This window comes from Elgaria multicarinata, chromosome 17 (assembly GCF_023053635.1).
Source record: "Elgaria multicarinata webbii isolate HBS135686 ecotype San Diego chromosome 17, rElgMul1.1.pri, whole genome shotgun sequence".
Lineage (NCBI taxonomy): Eukaryota > Metazoa > Chordata > Lepidosauria > Squamata > Anguidae > Elgaria > Elgaria multicarinata.
The window spans coordinates 20,107,768-20,131,218 of record NC_086187.1 but is presented as its reverse complement, the minus strand read 5'-3'; the positions used below and the strand labels follow the sequence as shown (position 1 = coordinate 20,131,218).

The 23,451-nt window shown below is 43.4% G+C and overlaps 1 protein-coding gene across 1 annotated transcript in view; it reads left to right on the top strand.

Annotated features, from left to right (window-relative positions):
* Window positions 1-15,651: 15,651 nt before the first annotated feature.
* Window positions 15,652-23,451, top strand: part of BAIAP2L1 (BAR/IMD domain containing adaptor protein 2 like 1) — a 61,326-nt gene continuing 53,526 nt past the window's right edge. The window contains exon 1 of the mRNA XM_063143060.1: window positions 15,652-15,860. Coding sequence (XP_062999130.1) covers window positions 15,810-15,860 — 51 coding nt within the window. The 5' untranslated portion in view covers window positions 15,652-15,809. The remainder of the gene's footprint in view (window positions 15,861-23,451) is intronic.

Here is a 23,451-nt window from a genome sequence, read left to right as displayed (position 1 = left end):
CCACGCCGGCTGCAAAACAGGCGTTCACTGTCTTTTCCCTCCCTCAGTAAGCCTGTGGTGGGGGCTTCGGATTTTGAATAAATATTCAATTGATTGTTACTGTTTTGAATTTTATTGTTATTATCTTCCTTAGTGGGTCATTGAAAACCACTATTCTGAATAATGATTTTTATAGGGTAGGATAGGGGGCACTGGGCATGAGTTTGTGGAACCAAGGGGGCGATGACTTGAAAAAGTTTGGGAACCACTGGTCTAGATGCTCAGAGCCAAAGTCTGTCTAGCTGTTTTTTGTATCTTAAATGGAGGAACGGAAACAAAATCACAGGATTCCACCCTAAGTGTATCTAATAAAATATGAAAATAATTAAAAACATTACAGCAAAACAACAGTAAAACAGAACTTCCTGCCTTTCAAACCAGGCATGGGAGAATGTTCCAGAGAGTGGGTGTCACTACTGAGAAAGTCTGTTTTCATATTACCAGGCAGGATTATAATGGTAATAAAATGACCAATAAGGTCTCCTCTGAAGATCTTAGGTGTCAACTGGGTCTATGTAGGGGAGGAACGTCTGTTAGGTATCTTGTCTCTCAGTTATTTAGGGCTTTGTATGTCGACAACAGAATATTGATCACAGCTAATAGGCTAATAGGCACCCCCTGCAGTCCCTTTAACACAAGTGTAATATGTATATAGCTTGGTGTCCCACTGAGCATGCTAACTGCTGTATTCTGCACTAGCTTCAGTTTTCACACCAGATGCAAGGGCAGCCCCACATAGAACAGAATACAGTAGTCTAGCTGTGAGGTTACCAGTGCATGGATCACAGCAGCCAGGCTATCCCTATCCAGGAACAGGTGTAGTTGGCACATTACTCTGGCCCACTGAGATCATCTGACCTCTAGTGACAAAGATGGATCTAGGAGCGTCCCCCAAACTTCGGATGGAACGCAAACTGTAATGTGGAAAATCGGGACGGATTCATCAGGCAGAATCCAATGGAACGCTTATGCCCCCACCAGTTCTGTTGCAGAGGCAGTCTCCAGCACTTGTTCAATGGTGATTTAGCACTTCCTGGGAACCCCGAGGAAGAGCAGAAATGCTTGCTTCCGGAAGGAGGCAGGGTAGTGAAGCTTGCTTGTAAGGGAATTCTGCCAACCGGCCTTCTTCCATAAATGAGTTTTCTGCTTGTTTGGGGTCTTTCCTGCTTATACACCAGAATTGGCAGGACCCAACACTTCTGGAAGGGAATTGGTGGGGTGGAAAGGAATCTGTCCGTATGTATTTTGAAATATATCCATTCCTTACGAGGACTTAGAGCTGCTACTAACACCGACCTCCAGAGGAACATTAAATGATACCCCAATGCACTTCACCGCAAGGTAGAAGCATGCCAAAGAATCAGAAGTGGCATGCAAATAAGTGAATGACCACCGCTTCTGCCTTCTCTGCATGAATGGTGAACTACTACAAAAGGCTTTGAATAAACACTTTTTGAACCTAGAACGCTCCGAACAATGTGCTTTATTTCTGTTCGGCATAGCTTGCTTGCCATCTTGTGGTCTTTGAAGATAATTCTAGTGAAATCCTAATACACTGCTTCGATTTCTGAGGTGCCACATCGTTCCTCCTAATAACAAAACTTGGCTGATGTGGGTGGACAGGTCAGCAAGCAAAACGGGGCTAATGAGAAACGAGCCGGAGGTCTCAGCCTGTTTGGGAGAATACCGAGATTTGGAGAAGCACATTTAAAAACAAAAGAACCTAAGGGGAGGGGACCTGCTCCCAATAGAGGACTGAGCATGCCCAGTAACTATACAATGTTGATTGACAATAGGAAAATGGGAGAATGGAACACATTGCGGAGATAAGGTGCAATGTCTTGCTTGGAAGGATTGGCTGGCTGGAACCCTGGACAGAACCAGTTCAGAACTCTACCAGCACATTTTGCTGCAGGCATACACCCAGTGGCACCGTTAGTCATGGATTTCAGAAGTCCAGGACTGCACAGCCCCGGCAATGGCCATGGCTGTGCAGTCTTGGACTTCTGAAATGGCATTAGAGCAAGCAGGGGATGATGGGTGGTGGGCAGCTGCAGCTGTGGTGCCCTGCAAACCACTGCACTGTGCCAACTGGGGCTCCAGCAGGCCACCATCTTCATTTCCCCAGAATGCCCCTGGACCCACCCTGCGTTGGTTTGCAGGCCACCACTTCCAGGTTGCCCCCAAAGTTTTGTTGTTGCTTTCTAAAGCGGGAAGAAAAAGAAATCCCTTCCTGCCACCTACTGGTAAGCTTATGGAGAGGGAAGAGGAGAATGGAGTGTGAGGCAGCCAGGGTGCTCTGGACAGCCGGTGGGGATTGAAAGTGGGGCAGCAGAGGGTGTTTCAACGTTGGTGTACTGCCCCCCACCCCCACAACTCAGCCTTCCAAACAAATCTAAGTTTTATCTAAATAAAGCCTTTCCACTGGGCTCTCTCAGGCAGTGGCCACTCTCTCCTCAATCCAGAAGCAGTGGGTGTTGCCCTCAGTCACTTCCTGGTTCCTCCCAGGAAGCACAACCCACTTAGGCCAAATCCAGTATATACATTTTCATACTGGTGTGGAGAATGTGGAAAAGGAGACATTTTTCTTCCTCTCTCAAAATACTAGAGTCCAATGGGGTCACCCCATGAAGCTGATGGGTGGGAGATTCAGGACAAATTAAAGGAAGGACTTCTTCACACAGTGCAGAGTTAAATGATGCAATTCACTACCACAAGATGTACTGATGGCCACCAATTTGGAGGGCTTTAAAAGGGGGTCGGATAAATTCCTGGAGGAGAAGGTTATCAAAAACTACTAGCCCTGATGGCTAAGTGCTACCTCCAGTATCCAAGGCAGTAAGCCTGTGTGCACCAGTTGCTGGGGAACACGGGTGGGAGGGTGCTGTTGCACCATGTCCTGCTTTGTTGGTCCCTGGTTGACAGCTGGTTGGCCACTGTGTGAACAGAGTGCTGCAGGGCACGTCTTATGTTCTTACAGAGGAGAGATGGGCGGAGGAAGTGGGGCAGTCAGGGTGGCACAGGGCAGTGTGGGGTGCCGCAGAGGGCTCCTTTCCCAAGGCCATCTCAAACTTGGCAGCAACCCTGTGAGCGCTGGGCTTTAGACAAAATACAAATTGGAGCTAATATTGTTCCAGTGACTACGCTGTCTCTGACATTTCTACTCAGGGGCTTCACTAGCCTGTTGCTGTAGTCACTGAATCACAGCTGCCTAGCACACACAGGGTAAACGAAGGGAAGACGTGTCAAACAGCTCGTGGCCATGACTGACAAACAGAAACTCCTGAAAGTGTTTCAAGCAAATTGTTGGCTTTGGTGGGAGCAAACCGGCTTAAATCCACATAGACTGGGCTATAAAAATGAGCAAGTATTCCCGTACCTCAAATGAAGTAAAAGAATGAAAACCTTGAAAGGTCCAAAGTGTTCAAGCCTAGCTTACCTAAGGCAATCTATCAGCACATCTGCATGTTACTTATTCCATGGGTCTATTGTGATGTTTTATCCTGGTCGTATTGTATTTTGTATTTGTGTTTTTAAATTGTTGGTTGTTTTATTATGCTCTTCATGGTTTAAATTTTTGTGAACCGCCCAGAGAGCTTTGGCTATTGGGCGGTATAGAAATGAAATAAATAAATAATAAATAAAATCGAGAAATGCCAGATATAAATAAATAAAACAAAAATGCAAGATAACCATCATGGCCATACCAGGCACCCAATCTCCATGCATATTATTATTAATAATAATTATTATAATTATAATAATAATTGCATTTATATCCTGCCTTTTTTTCCTCCAAGGAACCCAAAGCGGCGTACATAATCCTCCTCCTGTGAGGTAGGTTGTGCTGAGAGTCTGACTGGCCCAAAGTCACCCAGTGGTTTCCATGGCCGAGCGGGGACTAGAACCCGGATCTCCCGACTCCCAGTCCAACACTTAAGCCAAGGGCTGGCAGTGCGGTTTACATGGGTGGCATTACGCTTTCAGTATGGGGCGGTCCAAGGACCCAGAACAACTTGATAGCTGTAAGTTCAGATGAAGATGAAGACTTGGCGCTTTTATGAATCAAAATGGAGGGCCTACAGATGCCGCTCTTAATGCTGGTGCCATTACTGACATGTCATGAAATTGTGTAACCCATGGCACAGCACAATTGTGTGGGTCAACCAAGGTCTAGTTCTGGTGAGACGGTAACCCTGTATTTGGGTATTGCATTGTACTGCTACAGCAAGGGTGTACATGTGAAGGCTGCATGTAGATGCAGGAACTAGCATGGACAACACATACACGAGGGAGGTCACAACAGGCAAAGGGAAAATCAGGGGTTGCCCCAGTTGCCCCTATGCCACCGCCCCAGGACTAAATGACCTCAACTACCCTTTGGTGGGGAAAGGGTTGAGGGAAACAGGAGCAGGCAAAGTGAACATCCAGGCCTGCTCCATTTGGACTGCCCCCCTTCCAGACGATGAGATGGCAAACAGGACCATTCTACCAATCCTACTGACAGACTATTTTTCTTTTTAGCCACTTTTTTTTAAAATAATAATAATAATACATACTTCTGGAATGTAAAAAATTGGTCTGCAAGTCCATGGACTCCATGAGATTTGAAAAAGGCGAATCTGCTGCAGAACCTGCAGACATCTTTAAAGACTCATAGAAATTTACAAATACACTTATTTATTTGAGAATTTATGAGTGGAATATAGGTTTCCCCCCCCCCATATATGTTTCTTTTTTACCTGTACCCATTACTCTCTTGTTGCATAAATTATGCCAAATCTGAGTGCATCAGAGTCCAATAGTGAAACACTCACGAAAGATCACAGGCAAGGTGCTCCAAATGTTTATTGTGATAATAAACAAATGTTTATTATCACAGGCAAGGGCTCCAAATGTTTATTCTCAAGAATAAGGAGACCTCCTGGAGCTCATGCTGCTAAATCAGAGTCACACGGTGCTGAGGCAGGACAATAGCTTGTATACTTCCATGCAGTGGTCAGAAGGAGAATTGCAGCTGAGATTGCCATGTGCTTTGCTTCCTTGCTCCTAGGTGTGCTTTGCGCCTGTAGCGTCCCCCCATTGGTGATGTCACTTGAGGCACAGGTGAACTCAGTGGCAAAGAGCACCTTTTATCAGCTTAGGCTGATATACCAACTGCGCCCTTATCTGGATGGAGATAGCCTAGCTACAGTTATCCATGCTCTGATAACCTCTCGTTTGGATTACTGCAATGCGTTATATGTGGGGCTGCCTATGAAAACAGTCCGGAAACTTCAACTGGTACAAAACAGGGCAGCATGGTTACTAACAGGGACTGGCCGACGAGACCACATCACGCCAGTCCTTTTCCAGCTTCATTGGGTGCCAGTCCAGGTCCAGGCCCTATTCAAAGTGCTGGTATTAACATTCAAAGCCCTAAATGGCTTGGGGCCAGGCTATCTGAAGAAACGCCTCCTCCCAAATGTACCTGTCTGGACCCTAAGGTCATCCTCAGGGGTCCTTCTCCACGAGCCCCTGCCAAAGGAAGTGAGGCAGGTGGCTACCAGGAGGAGGGCTTTCTCTGCTCATTCCCGGCTGTGGAATGAGCTCCCTAAGGAGGTTTGCTTGGCACCTACATTATATGCCTTTAGACGCCAGGTGAAGACCTTTTTATTCCCCCAGCATTTTAACAATCTATAAATAAATTTTAACTGGTGTTTAAAATTTGTAATTTTGCATTGCTGCTGTTTTTATCTGGTTGAGCTTTTGTATTGTATTTTATATTATGGTTTTATACTGTTGTTTTATACTTTGAATGTTTTTAAATTTTGTGAACCGCCCAGAGAGCTCCAGCTATTGGGCAGTATAGAAATGCAATAAATAAATAAATAAATAATGTGGCTAGGGGGCAGTCATAAGGACTTGGCTGAGTTTAACTGGTCAGTGTCATTTGAAACTGACCGATGGTGTTGAAGTGCACCTAAGCGATGTTTTCTTAGGTGGAGCTGGAGCTGTGGGAGGGAAAACAGAGTGGGGGAAATGGACATTCTAGATTTTACATCACTCTCACACAGCCGCGTCTTTACTAACCTGATTCACATACCGCAGTATTTATTTATTTATTTAGAATATTTATATACTGCTCCCCGTTGAAAAATTTCAGAGCGGTGTACAAGGTAAAATGAAAATAAAAACGGAATAAAAGTTAAAATAAAATTTAAAAGAACAAAAACAGAAATCCAAGGCTGCATATTAAAGAAAGGCTTCTTGGAATAAAGATGTTTTCAGGAGGCGCCGAAAGGAGTACAAGGTTGGCGCCTGCCTGACCTCCAGAGGCAGGGAATTCCACAGGAAGGGCGCCACCACGCTGAAGGCTCTTCCCCTGGTGGATTCCAATCGGAGGATGGATCTATGTGGAACCACCAGGAGCAAGCCCTCGGATGACCTCAGGGACTGGGCAGGTTGGTAAGGGACATCTAGCTACCTCTCTCAGGTATCCTGGTCCCAAATTGTTTAGGCATGTTTAGTATCACACATTCAACATTCACACACTCAAGTCTAACAATTCTCTTCCTAACTAAAGCCTCTTATTTTGTTTTATTTATCGGATTGTTTTATTTTGTCAACCTTATTTGATTTTGGTGGCAAATGAGCAACATCACTATTTTTCCACAAGTCTTTCTGTGCTTTAACCTCAGTCATCTGTTCCCTATGACCATAGATATAAAGATTTTAAAAAGCCCACTTTGGTCCAGCTGTGTGAATTTAGGTTTTCTCACATGCAACAAAGTTTTAGACTTTTTAAAATAAAATAGAAAACAGACTTTATTACTCCAGAAACCTTTAAACAGAATCAGACCAATACTATAAATTATTATTTGATGGCTTTTTGTTATAAAGAGCCATCAATTGTTTCTAAACACTGTACATAATTTTTTCCCTAGATTTAACTTAATAATAAACTCTGGGAGCATGCGCGCACACACACATACATGCACACACAAAGAGTCAAAGCCATTAAAATAAATGGGTTTTTCTCATGTCCAGGCTGTATTTCAACACATGAGCAGAAGCCATAAAACTCTTAACGGAACAACAGATTGTTTCAGTAAATTATTGCTCTCCCTTCAGCAAAAGATTCCAAGACATGGGAGTAAACATTCCTTACTGTTTCCATTTCTGAACTAAAGCCACTTGAAAGAAAGCTTCTTAGTTATTTTGTCAGTCATGTTTTTCTTTTTGTTTTTTAAAAATAATGTTTCTTTACTCAGTACAATGGATTTATATGAATTTTGTTTACTCCCTTGCTATGGATTTCCCACTTCCAGCTACAGTACTCATTATGTGTCACATTTCATGTGTCACACCATTACTTTTGTAGAAGTCCAATAAAATCAATGGTATTGTATCAATATCGGCAAATGCCATTTATTTCTAAAGTTTGATACATTTTGTCCACTTCACCTTTCAGTGGCCCATTCAAACAACAAACTAAACCATGCTGCATAACCACAAAATTCCAGCATGGTTTAGCGTGTTGTCTGAACGGGGCCATAGTATCTGTTTACATCTTTTCACCCCTGTCAAAATTATGCCCTTTCTTTCCACAGTAATATCCAATTATTGCAGAAACTAAGGAAAATGTAGTCAACTCTGACAGAAACATAAACTGAAGATAGATTTCATATAGGAACACCTTTTCCTGGATGTTTGCTAAAGTCCAAGCCAAAGGATCTCTTTAAAGTGCTGTAAGACCTACCTGTTTGGATTGGGCGTGGTTTTTTTTAATGATATCTTAAAATGATGGACTTTTATTCTGTTTTGCTTGGGGTTTACGATTGTCTGTCCTGATCCTTCAGGATGGTGCAGGCCATAAACCTTTTTTTTTTCAAACTGACCCTATTCTTTGTTAAAACATGCAAAAAATGTTTACAATGCAAAGAACGACAGCTAATTATCTTTATTCTTCTCTGTGTGTACATTCTTGCATAGCATGACTCTCTGACCCTCCCACTAACCTGATTTGGGGAGACATTCCTAGAAGATGCAATTTCGAAGGACAATAAAAGGTCACACTAAAAAAAAACCTCTTGCCGCCACAGAGGTTGGGAGAACACATCAGCAGTGCTTAAAGCCCAATGTTTACTTGTGAATTAGTTCCAGTGAATTCAATAGGACTTATACACAAATGGGTATGCCTGTGATTGTAGCCTTCGGTTCTAAAAGAGGTGAGAAAATTCAGGTCTGCAGGAAAGTCAAATGCCATATACTGGACAGGTTAGAGCTGCAACTTAGGGTAATGCCTTCTTAGTGGTAGCACCATAATTGTGGAATAGTCTCTCCATGAATGCCAATGGGATGTTATCACTACACTGTTTGGGCTGGGGCAGATAAAGACTTAGTTTTTATTTTCACAGCCTTTATAAATGTGGGAAAGTTTGCCATATTTTATGTCTGTCTACTGTTTGGGACAGGATCTAAAGAACCACACAACTAGTTCCATGTGCCTGAGTAAATTTCAGGCATGCATTTCCAGAACACTAGCCCCTCATGCCATATGGCAAGCCATTTTTGAAACTGGGAAGGTTTTCCAAAGCGCTTTGTAATGTGGCATTGCCACCTGCTCTTCAAAGAAAAGAAAAGAAAAGAAAAGAACTCATTAAAGTAGCTCTTTGGGTCTTGTCCTCTGTATTTAGTTGTTTTTGCTTTTTCTCTTGAATTGTCTAATGTGCTTTGTTGTGCCATCTCATTTGCCAAAGGTTGCTCCATCTTTTGGGACATTTTATAAATGAGAAAAATAGCTTATAAATAAATAAGTTTCTTTAAAGGTTACTTTTTTCCAAAAAAGATTAATCTCTGCAAAGAAACTAATGTGTATTTTGAATTAAATGTGACTACAGTATATGTTGCATCACAGGTACATTGACCAGACATATTAATCTCCATGATGGAACAAAGGAATATATGAAAAGACCCCAATTGTGTGGGAGGGGGATTATTTACATCCGTTTCCCTACCTACCCCTTCTGGACCAACCACGGTACATCAGTCGGGAATAATTTGGCAATTGCCTTAAGCATTTTGTTTTCACTCTAGTCACCCATTCTATAGAGATATATATTTGTGGGAATGAGGCGGGAGTAGATTTCTTTCAGCCTTTACCTGAGCATATAGCACCATTCATAAGGGCAATTTCTATCAGCAAATGTTATTCAGACTATAAAAGAATATCATAAGATGGTCTAATATTCAAACAAATCATGTGAAAGCAGGTGGTTGTCAATTGGCCCAGAACAGAGTCTGAAGGGACATGGTTTAGATCTACTCCTGCTGCTAAGCAGGTCTACCTATATAAGCTGTCCAGACAGGAAGCCACCTGGGAACCATATGTATTATTATTGTTGTTGTTATTGTTGTTATTATGGTTACATTTATAAACTGCTGCATAGCTGAAGCTCTCTGGGCGGTTTACAAAGATTAAAACACTGAATATTAAAAACCGATATACAAAATTTAAAACCATAAAAAGCATAATAACAGATTAGATGCAATATCCATTTAAAACACCTATTCTGGGTCAGTTAAAAACTCAACATATGCTGTTAGACACCTGGGAGAAAAGTCTTGACCTGGCGCCAAAAACGTAACAATGTTGGCACCAGGCGAGCCTTGTTGGGGAGATAGTTCCATAATTGGGGGGCCACCACTGAAAAGGCCCTCTCCCTTGTTGCCATCCTCCGAGCTTCCCTCGAAGGAGGCACTCGGAGGAGGACCTTAGATGTTGAACATAGTATACATTGAACGTATATGTAAGCTGCCCGTAGCTCTTCAAAGAAAGAGCAGGATACAAATCCAGCAAGTAAACTTTGTACAGTCCATCCTTACCTACATTACATGATATGTTCTGTTTATTTATCAATTGCGATGACCTTGGGCTACAAGCAATAGAGCCTGTGTGTACGTTCCTGACATATCACACTGTGTACGATCAGTGGAATGCTCACCTAGCATTGAAAGTTGAAGGCAACAGTAAAGATATAAACACCTTCGCATCCATTGAAACAATTAAGTTTTATAGTTCCCGAAACCTGATATCCACTGAAAGGGTCTTAAGTCCACTTCTTGTTGTTTTGTGTGACTCACCACAGCAACCAGGAACGGGGAAGCTGAGCAATTTAGGAGGCAAAGACAGGAAGTATTTTATGAATAAGTGTCTTGAAGCCAAGCCATACGTGAATGGGTGTGGATCTCTTCCAACCCCCAATATCCCTATCTTTCCATGTGTATGAAAGTGAGTGAAAGACTGATTCACATCACTACTACCACAACCCCTTAACCCTTCTCTCACTCCCAAGTGTATTGGTAAAGCACATTGTTTTATATACTATGTTTTAGGTTGCCCTTAGGGTTTTACGGTCTTATCTTTCATGGGGGTTTAAATGATAAAATAAAATAAGAAACTGTACCTTGCACATAGAGCACCAGAAGCACAGGAGGTGATAGCAACCACATGGGAATAGGAATTAGGACAAGACATCTAGCTACCCTAGTCTCAGTACTCAAGCACACAGGTCAGTGAACACCTGTGTGCTACTGTCTCTCACACCTCAGTGAGCCAGAAAGTGAACGGAATGAGCTCCAGCGTGAGCGTCTCTCAGGCTTGTCGTAGCCTAGCTGTTTATCAATTATCTCCAACAAGAAGATAGGCATCCTCAGCAGAATTTCCCCACCCATGACAAGAACTTAGTGGAACATTTCCCTTTGTTTGGAAGGGAGGGAGGGAAGGATGGGTTGGGGAGGAAGCAGAAGAACCTGGTAGTCACAGCTCCTGGAGGACTAGTGACAAAGTTGTACTACAGAGATGGGAGTGTGTGCCTTGTTTTAAAGCAAAATTAGGAGGTGCAATTCTGCTTGCAAATACATTCCCCATGCACCTTGTTTCTATGCAAAATCACTGTGCCACAGGGGGCATGGGGGGGCATAGGTGGCAATGGGGAACATAGAGATGCAAAAACAGCCGGGGGGGGGGGCTCATGCAGCCTGTGGGCCTTGTGCTGCCCACCTCTGGTTTAGACAAACCATAGTTAACATTAACCACAGATTAAACACTAAACTGTGGTTAAGAAAAAGAGAAAGCAAAAGCTTCCAAATTCTGCCTTCTGATCACATAGGAGGTTGGGAGAGGAAAAGGCTCGCCTAGGCTTGTTCATGTCACGCTTAAATAAGCCAGAAGTCAAATCTGGGACCATTCACTGTAAGGATCAATCAGGGAAACGGAAAAGTGGTTCTGAATAGGGTAAGGGTAGGACTGTGCCATAATACTCCCCACCTCAGGATATTCTAGCCTCTTTCCTGAATTTTCAGGTTTCATTAAAAAAAAAAAAGCTCTCTCTAGCCCTTTTATTTATGGAGATACAAGTGGAAATATGTTAATAATGTTTTATCTCATTACTGCAGCTGCTTCAAAGTTTATTTACAAAATCTAATACCGTATTTCTTTGATTCTAAGATGCACTTTTTTCCCCATATAAACATCTCTAAAAACAGGGTGTGTCTTAGAATCGCGGGTGCATTTATTATTTCTTAGAATCAAAGCTTTTTTTCTGTTGGTGGTACTGAAATTAGTGTGCATCTTAGAATCGATGACGTCTTAGAATCGAATAAATGCAGTAGTAGATACCTCCTGTTGCCACTGTTTGGGCCTTTAGTGAATCCATATCAGAGGTGAAATTCTAACTAGGGTCCTCCCAATTTGTAGCTCAGTCTCTTATCCACTACGCTACATCAATTTTCTTTGCCCTTCGCAGTCACTTGGTTCACGATATCTGTCCAGCACTTTGATCGCTCAGCACTCTGCCTCTCATAACTGAATGCGCAAACAGTCTTCCTTGAAAAGTACTTGTGTTTTCAGGCAAAATATGCGGTGTCTCTGTGATGGCTCATTAACACATATGACTCACCCACGGATTGGTGACAGTCCTCAGTGAGGAGGAGCATGCATGAGTGAACGAACAAACCAATCCTTTACCGTTTTTAACTTGGAGACCTATATGACTTTCCAAGTAGAGTACAGCATGAATCTGCCTTGAGCAGCAATAATTGAATTTTTCCCTTTTTCGCAACACACCATACAACAAGTCTGAACAGCACCTAAGATTCCATAGCTATCTTTCCTGAGGGACAGTTTCAGTTCCTAGGATTAGCTCAAACACACGCACAAAAAGACTTGAGGCACTAAAGACTTTTAAGCACAATCCTATGCATGTTGGCACAGAAAGTCCCATTGTGTTCAATGAGGATGACTCAAAGGAAAATGTGCATAGCTGCAATGCTACACACACTTGACTGGAAATAAGCCTACATAAGAGGAGCCCTGCTGGATCAGACCAAGGGTCCATCTAGTCCAGTACTCTTCACAGTGGCCAACCAGCTGTCGGCCAAGGACCAACCAAGCAGGACATGGTGCAACAGCACCCTCCCACCCATGTTCCCCAGCCCCCTTTTAAAGCCATCCAAATTGGTGGCCATCATTACATCTTGTGGCAGTGAATTCCATAATTTATCTATGTGCTGTGTGAAGAAGTACTTCCTTTTTATCTGTCCTGAATCTCCCACCAATCGGCTTCATGGGATAACCCCATTGGGTTCTAGTAAATCACACTAAGCCTCATTGAACTTAGTGGGATTTACCACTGAGAAAATGTATGCAAGATTGCATTGTAACAGATTTCGGCAGCAATATACCTGGGAATATTGATCCATTGATCAAAACCATTGAATCCAGAGCGTTAATTCTGGATAGACATGAATATGGTCTCACTGTTACTATGACATAAGCTTTCATAGACTGTTGAAGTCTCCAGACGACACAAAAAAATCTACCACAATAGATTTTTGTGGTCTTTAAGGTGCTTTATGTGTGTTTGCTCTGAGTCACCTCTCTGGAATTTGTACTTAACTTGTATACATTGGAGCTTAGAAATGTCACAGGCAGTGTACTTCTTGAACTTATCATGGTATTTTGGACCCATTGTTTATCATGTCCTATGTCAATTGCAGATAACACTTCCTGCCTTGGGTCAAGTGGGCTCTAATCCACCAAAGCTTCTGCCACAATAAATTTGAAACTGCACGATCTGATGCATATTTACTCAGAGGTGGGAATCCTCAATGAACTCTCAAATGTGCATAGTATTGCAGCCTTACAGAGCAATCAGATGAGTGATTTCTCAGAAGCCCCACTGAATTCAATAGAGCTTACTCCCAGGTAAGTGTGCATAGGTTTGCAGCCTTACAAGCCAACTCTATGCTCATTTTTGTTGTTTATTCGTTCAGTCGTTTCCGACTCTTCGTGACTTCATGGACCACCCCACGCCAGAGCTTTCTGTCGGTCGTCACCACCCCTAGCTCCCCCAAGGTCAAGTCTGTCACCTCCAGAATATCATCCATCCATCTTGCCCTTGGTCGGCCCCTCTTCCTTTTGCCTTCCACTTTCCCTAGCATCAGCCTCTTCTCCAGGGTATCCTGTCTTCTCATTATGTGGCCAAAGTACTTCAGTTTTGCCTTTAATACCATTCCCTCAAGTGAGCAGTCTGGCTTTATTTCCTGGAGTATGGACTGGTTTGATCTTCTTGTAGTCCAAGGCACTCTCAGAATCTTCCTCCAACACCACAGTTCAAAAGCATCTATCTTCCTTCGCTCAGCTTTCCTTATGGTCCAGCTCTCGCAGCCATAGGTTACTATGGGGAATACCATTGCTTTAACCATGCGGACCTTTGTTGTCAGTGTGGTGACAATGCTCATTTTTCAGTCGCTTTCGACTCTTCATGACTTCATGGACCAGCCCACACCAGAGCTTTCTGTCGGCTGCCGCCACCCCCAGCTCCCCCAAGGTCAAGTCTGTCACCTCCAGAATATCATCCATCCATCTTGCCCTTGATCAGCCCCTCTTCCTTTTGCATTCTCACTTTTGCTGAGTTCAGACGACACGCTAATCAACTGGGAGGGTAATCGGAACAGAATGGGAAACAACCATTGATTAGCGTGTCCTCCGAACTCAGCCTTTGTGTTTTATTTCATTTATTTATTGCATTTTTATACCGCCCAACAGCCAAAGCTCCCTGGGCGGTTATAAGTCTTCTGGTGTGATCCTGTGCAGAAATAAAATCAACAGGACTCACTCCAAAGTAAGCGTGAACAGGCCTGCAGCCTTATTGCATCATTCAATGCAAGTTTTCTCAGAATGTCAGACTACAATGGGGTTTACAACCAGGTGTGTGTTGGATGCACCCTGAGAGCACAATAAAACCTGCAGCCCACTCAAGGGGGTTTACACCTGAGTAGACATCCACGAAGCTGCACTCAAGGAATTTTACTTTTGAGCACAGGTTTGGATTCTCCTCGTATAGCCTTTCCCAATCTGGTGCTTTCCAGATGTGTTGGGACTACAACTCCTAGCATATTTGGTTGGGGGATGCTGGGAGTTGCAACCCAATACATCTGGTGGTGGGGAATAGCTATGCGAAGAGAATCCAAGCCTGTGCATGTCTACTTTTGAGTAGACATTCTATACAAGCCTAGGAGTATAGTCTGTGCAAGCCTATGCATGTCTACTTTTGAGTAGACATTCTATACAAGCCTAGGAGTATAGTTTGTGCAAGTCCACTTTTGAGTAGACATTCTATACAAGCCTAGGAGTATAGTCTGTGCAAGCCTGTGCAGGTCTACTTTTGAGTAGACATTCTATACATGCCTAGGAGTATAGTCTGTGCAAGTCCACTTTTGAGTAGACATTCTATACAAGCCTAGGAGTATAGTCTGTGCAAGCCTGTGCAGGTCTACTTTTGAGTAGACATTCTATACATGCCTAGGAGTATAGTCTGTGCAAGTCCACTTTTGAGTAGTCGTTCTATACATGCCTAGGAGTATAGTCTGTGCAAGTCTGTGCATGTCTACTTTTGAGTACACATTCTATACACGCCTAGGGGTAAGTCCCACAGCGTTCAATGGGGCTCACTCCCAGGTAAGTTTTCAGGTAAATAATTGCAACGGGGCGAGGTACTGCGACGGCGAAGGGCCCTTCGGAAGTTGCTTGAGAAGTTGCCCCTTCGGCATTACTTGCCTCAAAACTTTCCTTCCCGGCTTTCTAGTGAAGCCGGGCGAGGAACGCGACCTTTATACCCCCTTCATGGAGAGGGCGGGAAACCCGCTTCCCTCGGGGGGAGGCGGAGTAAGGGCATGGCGACGGCGAGGGCTCGCTCGGGCCCTGGCTTCAGGTGAGAGGCGGCCCGAGCCGCAGTCGCCCGCCCGCCAACCAACCACCCTCGCTGACCTTCCCTCTTCACCGCTCCGCCGGGTCCCGCCTCGCCCGTCACCGCCACTGCCGCGTCAAGCGGCCCCACCTCGCCCGGCTCCGCCCCGGCGCTGCCGGGCCGGGTTTGGGAAAGGCTGGGCCAGGGAGTGGAGCCGCTGAGCTGGCCGGTTCCACAAGTTTTGACAGTTTGAGGCGAAGAAGAAGAAGAAGACGACGACGACGCGTTACAACAGCAGCAACGCCGCCGGTTTACCTCACTTTCGTGGAGGAAGAAGAAGAAGAAAAAGCGGCGGCGTGTTTTTGCGAGGGAGTTTTTAGCGCGCCCTGGCTTCTCGCCTCCCGCCTCTGGGAGGGACGCCGCCGGCCCAAGAGGCGCCTCCGAAGCCCCGTCCCGTCTTGAGGGGAGCCCGTTCCCGTCGCCTCGGCCTCTCGTCCTTCTCCGCTCCCGCCTCCTTCTCCTCGTCGCGGCGGGACCATGTCTCGGGCTCCCGAGGAGGTGAACAAGTTGACTGAAAGCACCTATAAAGTAAGTGAGGCGTGGAAGCGCGCGCGTGTGTATATCATATTATATTATCTTTATTATATATTGGGGAATCAATACTACAATAACAGTAGTAGTAACTCGAGTAATAGTACTACTACTAATAAGTAGTTAATAGGAGGAGTAATAATGGTAGGAATAACTAACAGCAATACTAGTGAGAACTTAAGCAGAGCCCTGCTAGATCAGACCAAAGGATCCATCTAGCCCAGCACTCTGTTCACACAGGGACCCACAAGCAGGACGCGGGTGCAACAGCACTCTCCCACCCATGTTCCCCGGCAACTGCTTCTGATACTGGAAGTAGCCATGTACTTCTGGAAGTAGCCAGTAGATTCCAGGAATCTATCCATCCCTCTTTAAAAGCCCTCCAAATCGGTGGCCGTCGCTACATCTTGTGGCTGTGAATTCCAAAGTTTAACTCTGCACTGTGTGAAGAAGTACTTCCTTTTATTTGTCCTGGATCTCCCACCAATCAGCTTCATGGGATGACCCCAGGTTGTGGGATTAGGGGAGAGGGAGGAAAGTGTCTCCCTAAACACAATGTCTGAGTTCGGACGACACACTAATCCATGGTTGTTTCCCATTCTGTTCCTATCCCCCCCCCCTCAATTGATTAGTCTGTGGTCCGAACTCAGCCAATGTGCGATTGCCCCAGACTTAAGTGAAGTGAACTTCATGTGGGTGGGGATTTGAACCCAGGTTTCCTCTTTCCTTTCAATCTTCAATCAGCGTAGCCTGAAATTCTGTGCATGCTTACCTGAGAGTAAGCATGCCTGAGCTTACCCCAATGAATAATATTAGTGATGGTAATAATAGTGGATTACTGCATTGAACATGGGGTTGGACTTGATGGCCCTCCTTTAATCAACATCGGCTGAAGTTCTGGGCACACTTACCTGGGAGTAAGCACCAGTGAACACCCTAGTGGGGTTTCAGGATCAGAAGAGTGTGCTGTGAGTGTTCCACACCTGCCCTATAAATGCACTAACCACACAAGGCTGCCCTTTTTGCCACTATATTCATGCAATATAATGAATTGTATTCTTTTGTAAACCACTTTGGGATTTGTGCAAATGAGAAGCAGTATAGAAATATCGATGATGAGGATGATAATACTGAGAATCTCCCACTGGCTCTTTGAGGTAGATACTTGCTAAGGAGCACTTCTGAGGAACTACTACCTTGCAAGCACGCTTGAAAGGCTGAAGCAGATGTGACTTTGCTGTAGTAGGGGGTTTCCTGCACCAGCTAGTGGTTGATCTTTGAGGTCACTCCCTGTTCTATGATCCTACTTCAACATCCATTTTTATCCATATGAGTGTTCCAGGTATGCGCCATCATGTACAAATGCACATATGGACGTAAGAAGCAGGGACAGGCTACTTGGGATCCTTCTACCCGGCAATGCCAGGAATTAAACCCCAAAACCTTCTGCATGCAGAGTATGGTATCACTTCATGAGTTATAACTCCTCCCGGGATGTGTGAGTCAGCTGCCCCCTTTCAATACGATGCTTGGTGCATTGACTTTAAATGTGAAAAGGGCTGACTCACATGGTAGGTGTGTTTATATGTGATGGGGCATGCCCGGAGCACTCACTTGGAGGGGGGAAGTGCTTTACCTGTGGCTGCTGAAATAATTTCTGTTCTGATCCTGAAACCCCTGCAATCAAACTGGCACAATGATGGATTGGTTGTGTATCTGTGGGTTTTAAGGAGGGGGGGGTTCTAATTCATAGTAGAGACTAGAGAATAAGACAGTGGAAGTTAACAGAGTAGGTGGAAGTTAACAGAGTGGAAGGTCACATACTCAAGAATCAGATGATAGAAGTTAAAACTGAGTTAAAGAGCACATACTTAAGATCACTTAATGCAAATTTGGTGCCCATTAAGATCATGTGGATAAAATGTGGGGGGTTTTCAGTGCTTCCTTCTAAAAGAAGGTAGTGATTCTAATCCATTTCATTTTGCTGTATGAGAGTGCCAGATGTGGAGGTGGAAGAAGGAATATAAGGAGTTCTTTATTCAAGGTTCTTTATTCTCAGTCTGTTCAGAACAGAAGTCAAAGTTGGATGGCATTCTGGAGTTGTATATTTGAGAGAGTAATACAGTCTAATGTACCCTGCCTAAAGGGTTCACACTATCTAGGCATTGACCTGATGAAGGGAAGAGAGAAACTGTCTGTTACAGGGATCACTGACAAAGGTAGGAAAATATGGATCTGTATTCAATTATAAGTAACTTGCCAGTATTGGCGTACCTTTTAATAACACAGGGTCCTACTCTGTCAAGTACCTCTTTGGTATAGGGCATTAGGGGTGCTTATAATACATTGGTGAAATGATAGGTGAGCAGCACTATATTACAGGCAGGGTACCGGTCAAATAATGAATACGTTTATACAGAGGGAATTCCAGGATGTAGAATGGTAAGGATGCTCAAAAAATAAATAAATGGAATGGGTCAAAGTAACGTTCCCAATACAGGGCTGCCTGGATGTTGTACCAAATGGCTATTCATATACCTATCAAGAATATAGAACAGTTGGGAAGTCTTCCTAGCATTTGCAATGCCATTCTGTGGGGGAACCCTGAGGGAATAAGACAATGAGAAGACCGTCAATGCACACCTGTATCCATGGCTCCTGAACAAGGAGATACTGCTTCAGTATAATATTTATTTGAGAACTGAAGATGCCAGCAGATTGACAGTGTCATCACACAGGGGGAAATCGCGTTCCCTTACCGTTTCTTCTCCACTCATGCTTTTGTCCCTCATTTCTTCCTTTTTCAAAAGAGGAAGTAAACAACCTGCACGTGGCCCATTCAATAGGCCTTTTTGATCACGCTGCTTCTCCTGCACACAGCAGGAGATAGCGGCAAGTTCCACCTCAAAAATAATTGGTTCTTTTTTGTCACGCGAAGGAGGCTAGAAGGGGTGGGAGGCATGCAGGTTGCAGATGACGTTGTGAATAGGACCCGCAAAAATCCATGAGTGCCCAGTAATGAGAGTGCAATAAAATGCTTATCTGATGACGCCCTGAATATCCCACAAATGGGAAACGCATGTATGTTGTACTAGAATGTCAGCTACCTGTAATTTTAAGACAAAAAGCAACACTGTATTGCTATTGTGTATCTCTCCATGGACAGGAAGGGTACTCCCAACTATTAAATGAGAGAGTGGGAAAGGGATTCATGGCAAACTACCTCTTGTGTACTGACTTGTCATGCACAGCAGTGTACGATTATGATTAAGTTTATTTGTTTTGATCATAAGCCATAACAAAATAATGACATAACCATTGACAATAAAGGACATGTAGCAATATTAAAAATACATTACAGGGTTTCAATAATATGAATTACCCACTGTCCCTCAGATCACCACCAGTATGAATATTCAGCTGTCTAAGTAACAATTGCCTAATCCACATATTAAAATAATTTTGGCAATGTTTTGCTAAAGTCAAAATTGGAGTGGCCTCTCATTGTATCATACCTTTGTTGCTATTTGCAAATATACTTTATTTTTTGTTGCACAGCTATATATGCCAGGAGGAGAGACTGGGAGTGACTTAACCCAGCTTCCTACGCCAGGAAAGGGGGACATATCCCCCCTCCAAAGTAAAAACAAAAACAAAAAACAGAAGCTGTATAGCTGAGTTGTCTGACAGCTGGAATACACACACACAGAGCCTTTTATATTGATGTTGCATCCAACTTTCCAGAGCACTTGGCTTATTTTCCTTCTCAAAAAATAAGCTAGGAATAGTCCGTTTCTGCACTTCCTCGGTCTAAAGAAAATTGAAACAATCCTGCCATATGCTATTTGAAAGCTATAGAGATCCTTTGTAGCATGACAAATTTGTTTACTACCCAAATCTATTGTGTGATTCTAAGGTGTGTGATCAGTCGGGAAGAGTGTGTAGTACACATAATACTATAGCCGCTTAAAATGGTTTCTAATTCTGTCTTGCTTTGGTACAAATGAAAATATGTTATCTGTACAGCACCATGTACATTGATGGTGCTATATAAATAAATAAAAATAATAATAATTTTGGTGTTTGCTATTGTGTGTGTGTACTGACATTATAAAGTCATGCCATATATATATGACCTTATAAAGCCATGCCTTTTTCCATGACACAGGCCTTTAATCACAATGAAGTATGCCTGAATTGTTAACCTGCTATGGCATGCATGCTTATATGATCATATAACCACATTAAAACATGGCAGGATAATCCACAAATGAGTAAGGCCATCTTACTCAAAAGCCATATTTCATGTACCTTTTTCCAACACTGGGTTATTTCATAATTTGCTTTTGTAAAGTTAAGCATTCTTTCAAAGTCTATTCTGCACCATGCTGAGTCTTCTAGCTTGTTCCTAAAATGAACTTGAATGACTGATTAGGCTAAGTATTCTTATTAAGGTTTGGGAACATGGCATGCATTTTACAGTGTGAAGCCTGTGGTCGCTCTAATCACTGCAGTATGCTCTCTTGTCTTCCATCTTGCACCCTAGTTACGCCTTCTTTTAAGTAAAGTCTCACCACCTCCTCTGGCCGTTGAGCCCCCTTCCTTCAGTTGATAGATAATAATATATGGCAGTCCAGGTGGGAGGAACAGGAATTCTTGTTCCTCCCAGACCACAAAAAAGTGCTTTTCTTCACCTTCTTACAACTGCCTACGGTTTATGTCTGTACAACATAGCTTGCTCTGTCAGTACTTCCGGAGCATATGGGCTCACTTTATGGATTTACTTTATCCCTGAGTTGTTGACAGAATTCAATCTTCAGTCAAAACCATGTGAGTCATGCAAAGAAACACCAGGATAATACATAAAGTTCCAAATGTCATGTAGAAATACAGTTGTTATCCACAGCATTTGTCTTGTAGACATGTTGCGGGGGGGGGGGGGGCGTCAAGATCCCTAGGGTGGATTTGTAAAACCGTTGGGTTTTAGGACTGGGGTGCAAACCACCTGAAAGCATGACTAATTTTAGCATCATGCTTGTATGAATTTATGTAGTGCTCAGCTGAATCTTTCTACAGAACTTGAGTTATACAAGGTTCACCCTTTGAAGCTGGATCTTGCAACCATATGTAGATCCACATATGGCTCTGAAGAGTCATTTGGGCTCCACATGAGCTTAGCTGACCTCTGCTACAAACTGATTACATAACTGAAGTTACACAAAAACTATAATTAAAAAATAAAGGCTATTAATGACTATATTATTTTATACAAGAACACCCCACTTCCACTTCCCCTCCTATTTCTATCTTGCTCAGACTTTAGACTGTTAGTTATACTGTTATACTGTTAGTTTTACCCTACCCTGTTCCTGTTTACCCTACCCAGTGCCTGTTTCCATTCTCTTCCCCTCCTTATTGCTTTACTATGATTTTATTAGAATGTAAGCCTATGTGGCAGGGTCTTGCTATTTACTGTTTTACTCTGTACAGCACCATGTGCATTGATGGTGCTATATAAATAATAATAATAATAAGGATGGAGCAGACGCAAACTGTAATAGTTATGGGTTGGCTGGGATGTCTACCCTTCATTGTTGAAGCTAGTTCCAAAACGCATGAAGAACAATGACCAAATCTCTTGAACTTCCTTTTCTTTCATTAACATTTTATTGAGTCTGATAGGAGATTATAAAACAGCTGATGTGTTTACTCATTGGCATCCAAACAGTAATAGCAGTGTAATTTATTACTACAGTTGCAAAGTAGTGAGTATGGCTTTGAGTTTTACAGAATTCTTCCTCAGGCTGGAAGTTGAACAAAAAAGGAAGAGTGCAGGAAGATGTTGCTAAGGGGTATTTAGAATATATACTGCTCTTAACATTGTGATAGGGAAGGTCTTTGCAGAATGATTTCCACTGATGTAAAATATTTTCACAGAATCATAGAATAGTAGAGTTGGAAGGAGCCTACAAGGCCATTGAGTCCAACCCCCTGCTCATTGCAGGATTCCACCTTAAAGCATCCCTGACAGATGGTTGTCCAGCTGCCTCTTGAATGCCTCTAGCGTGGGAGAGCTCACAACCTCCCTAGGTAACTGGTTTCATTGTCCTACTGCTCTAACAGTCAGGAAGTTTTTCCTGATGACCAGCCAGAATCTGGCTTCCTGTAACTTGAGCCCGTTATCCCGTGTCCTGCACTCTGGGAGGATCGAGAAGAGATCCTGGCCCTCCTCTGTGTGACAACCTTTTAAGTATTTGAAGAGTGCTATCATGTCTCCCCTCCATCTTCTCTTCTCCAGGCTAAACATGCCCAGTTGTTTCAGTCTCTCTTCATAGGGCTTTGTTTCCAGACCCCTGATCATCCTGGTTGCCCTCCTTCACAAATATTACTAAAAATTTGACCATCAATTGATCATATTCCTTGTGTGCGACAGATGTGTGTGATTGAGGGAATTGCCCCTAAATTCTGGTCACATTTGTCTATTTGATGTATTGGGCAACAATGACACAAAATTGTATTGGTTTCGGCCATAAACTCTTAAGATATAAGCTAAAGGTTAAAGGCTTTGAAGGCATCTAATTTGGTGAAAGAGTCTTAAATTGTCAGTCTGTAGAAGTCAAGATGTGATTGCACACAAAAGGCACAGCTTACAGTTACATACCGTGTGAAGTGAACAAAAATTCTTCTATGTAGAAAGGGTAGGGCCACAGTCCTCTAAAACATAACATCTGCTTAATCACCCTTGCATTTCCTGAATATCCGCACAAATGCCAACTGTTGAAGTAGTCAGAAACGGTTGCTAATGAGGAGGACAAACCCATCATGGGTTCTTAGACTATGCACTGGGAAATGCCCAGGAAGCTTCAACTATTGGGCGGTATAGAAATGTAATAAATAAATAAGACCCAAATCTTTACTATCCTAGACTCTCAAGTAATCTGTACCAGGTTTGAGACCTACAGGAATATAATGACTGGGTTTAGATGATCACAGTAGGGGAAGAAGCCATGGTGCATGGCAGGGTGGGGGTAGGGGGGTTATCAACCTACAACATGCAGTAGAGATTCTAGCATGGCTACGATGTCCCCCCTCCCTCCCGATGCTGTGCAGTGGGTTTGGACAACCCACCCTAAAGCGTGGGGAATAGTGCAAATGGCAGCCACACATGCAGCTCTCATGGGGAGCAGCCATGATGGCTTCTTCCCCAGCTGTGATTGTCTGAATGTGGCCATTATTTTAAGATTAAAGCTGGCCTTCAACAATGTGTTAAAATTCTGAGATCCATCGCTGGTGGGAGGGGGTGGATTCTGAGGCACCCAGTACATTGTAACCAAATCTCTGAATTATAAAACAAATCAGTATTTGGATTTGCAGTCTTGTAAGACCAGTCTCTTTGCACATAGAGCTTTCTATCGTGTCCTTGCACCTTTTAGTCTTGTGATCATGGGTAGTCAGCTTTGGGAAGTACCCCAACTCAGTCTCAGCAAAAACACGAAGAGATTTAAAGGAGCTTTTAGAGAAGGACAGAATTATTTGGCACAATATTGAGTTTCGTGCAGTGAAGCATGTAAGATGATACCTTGTACTG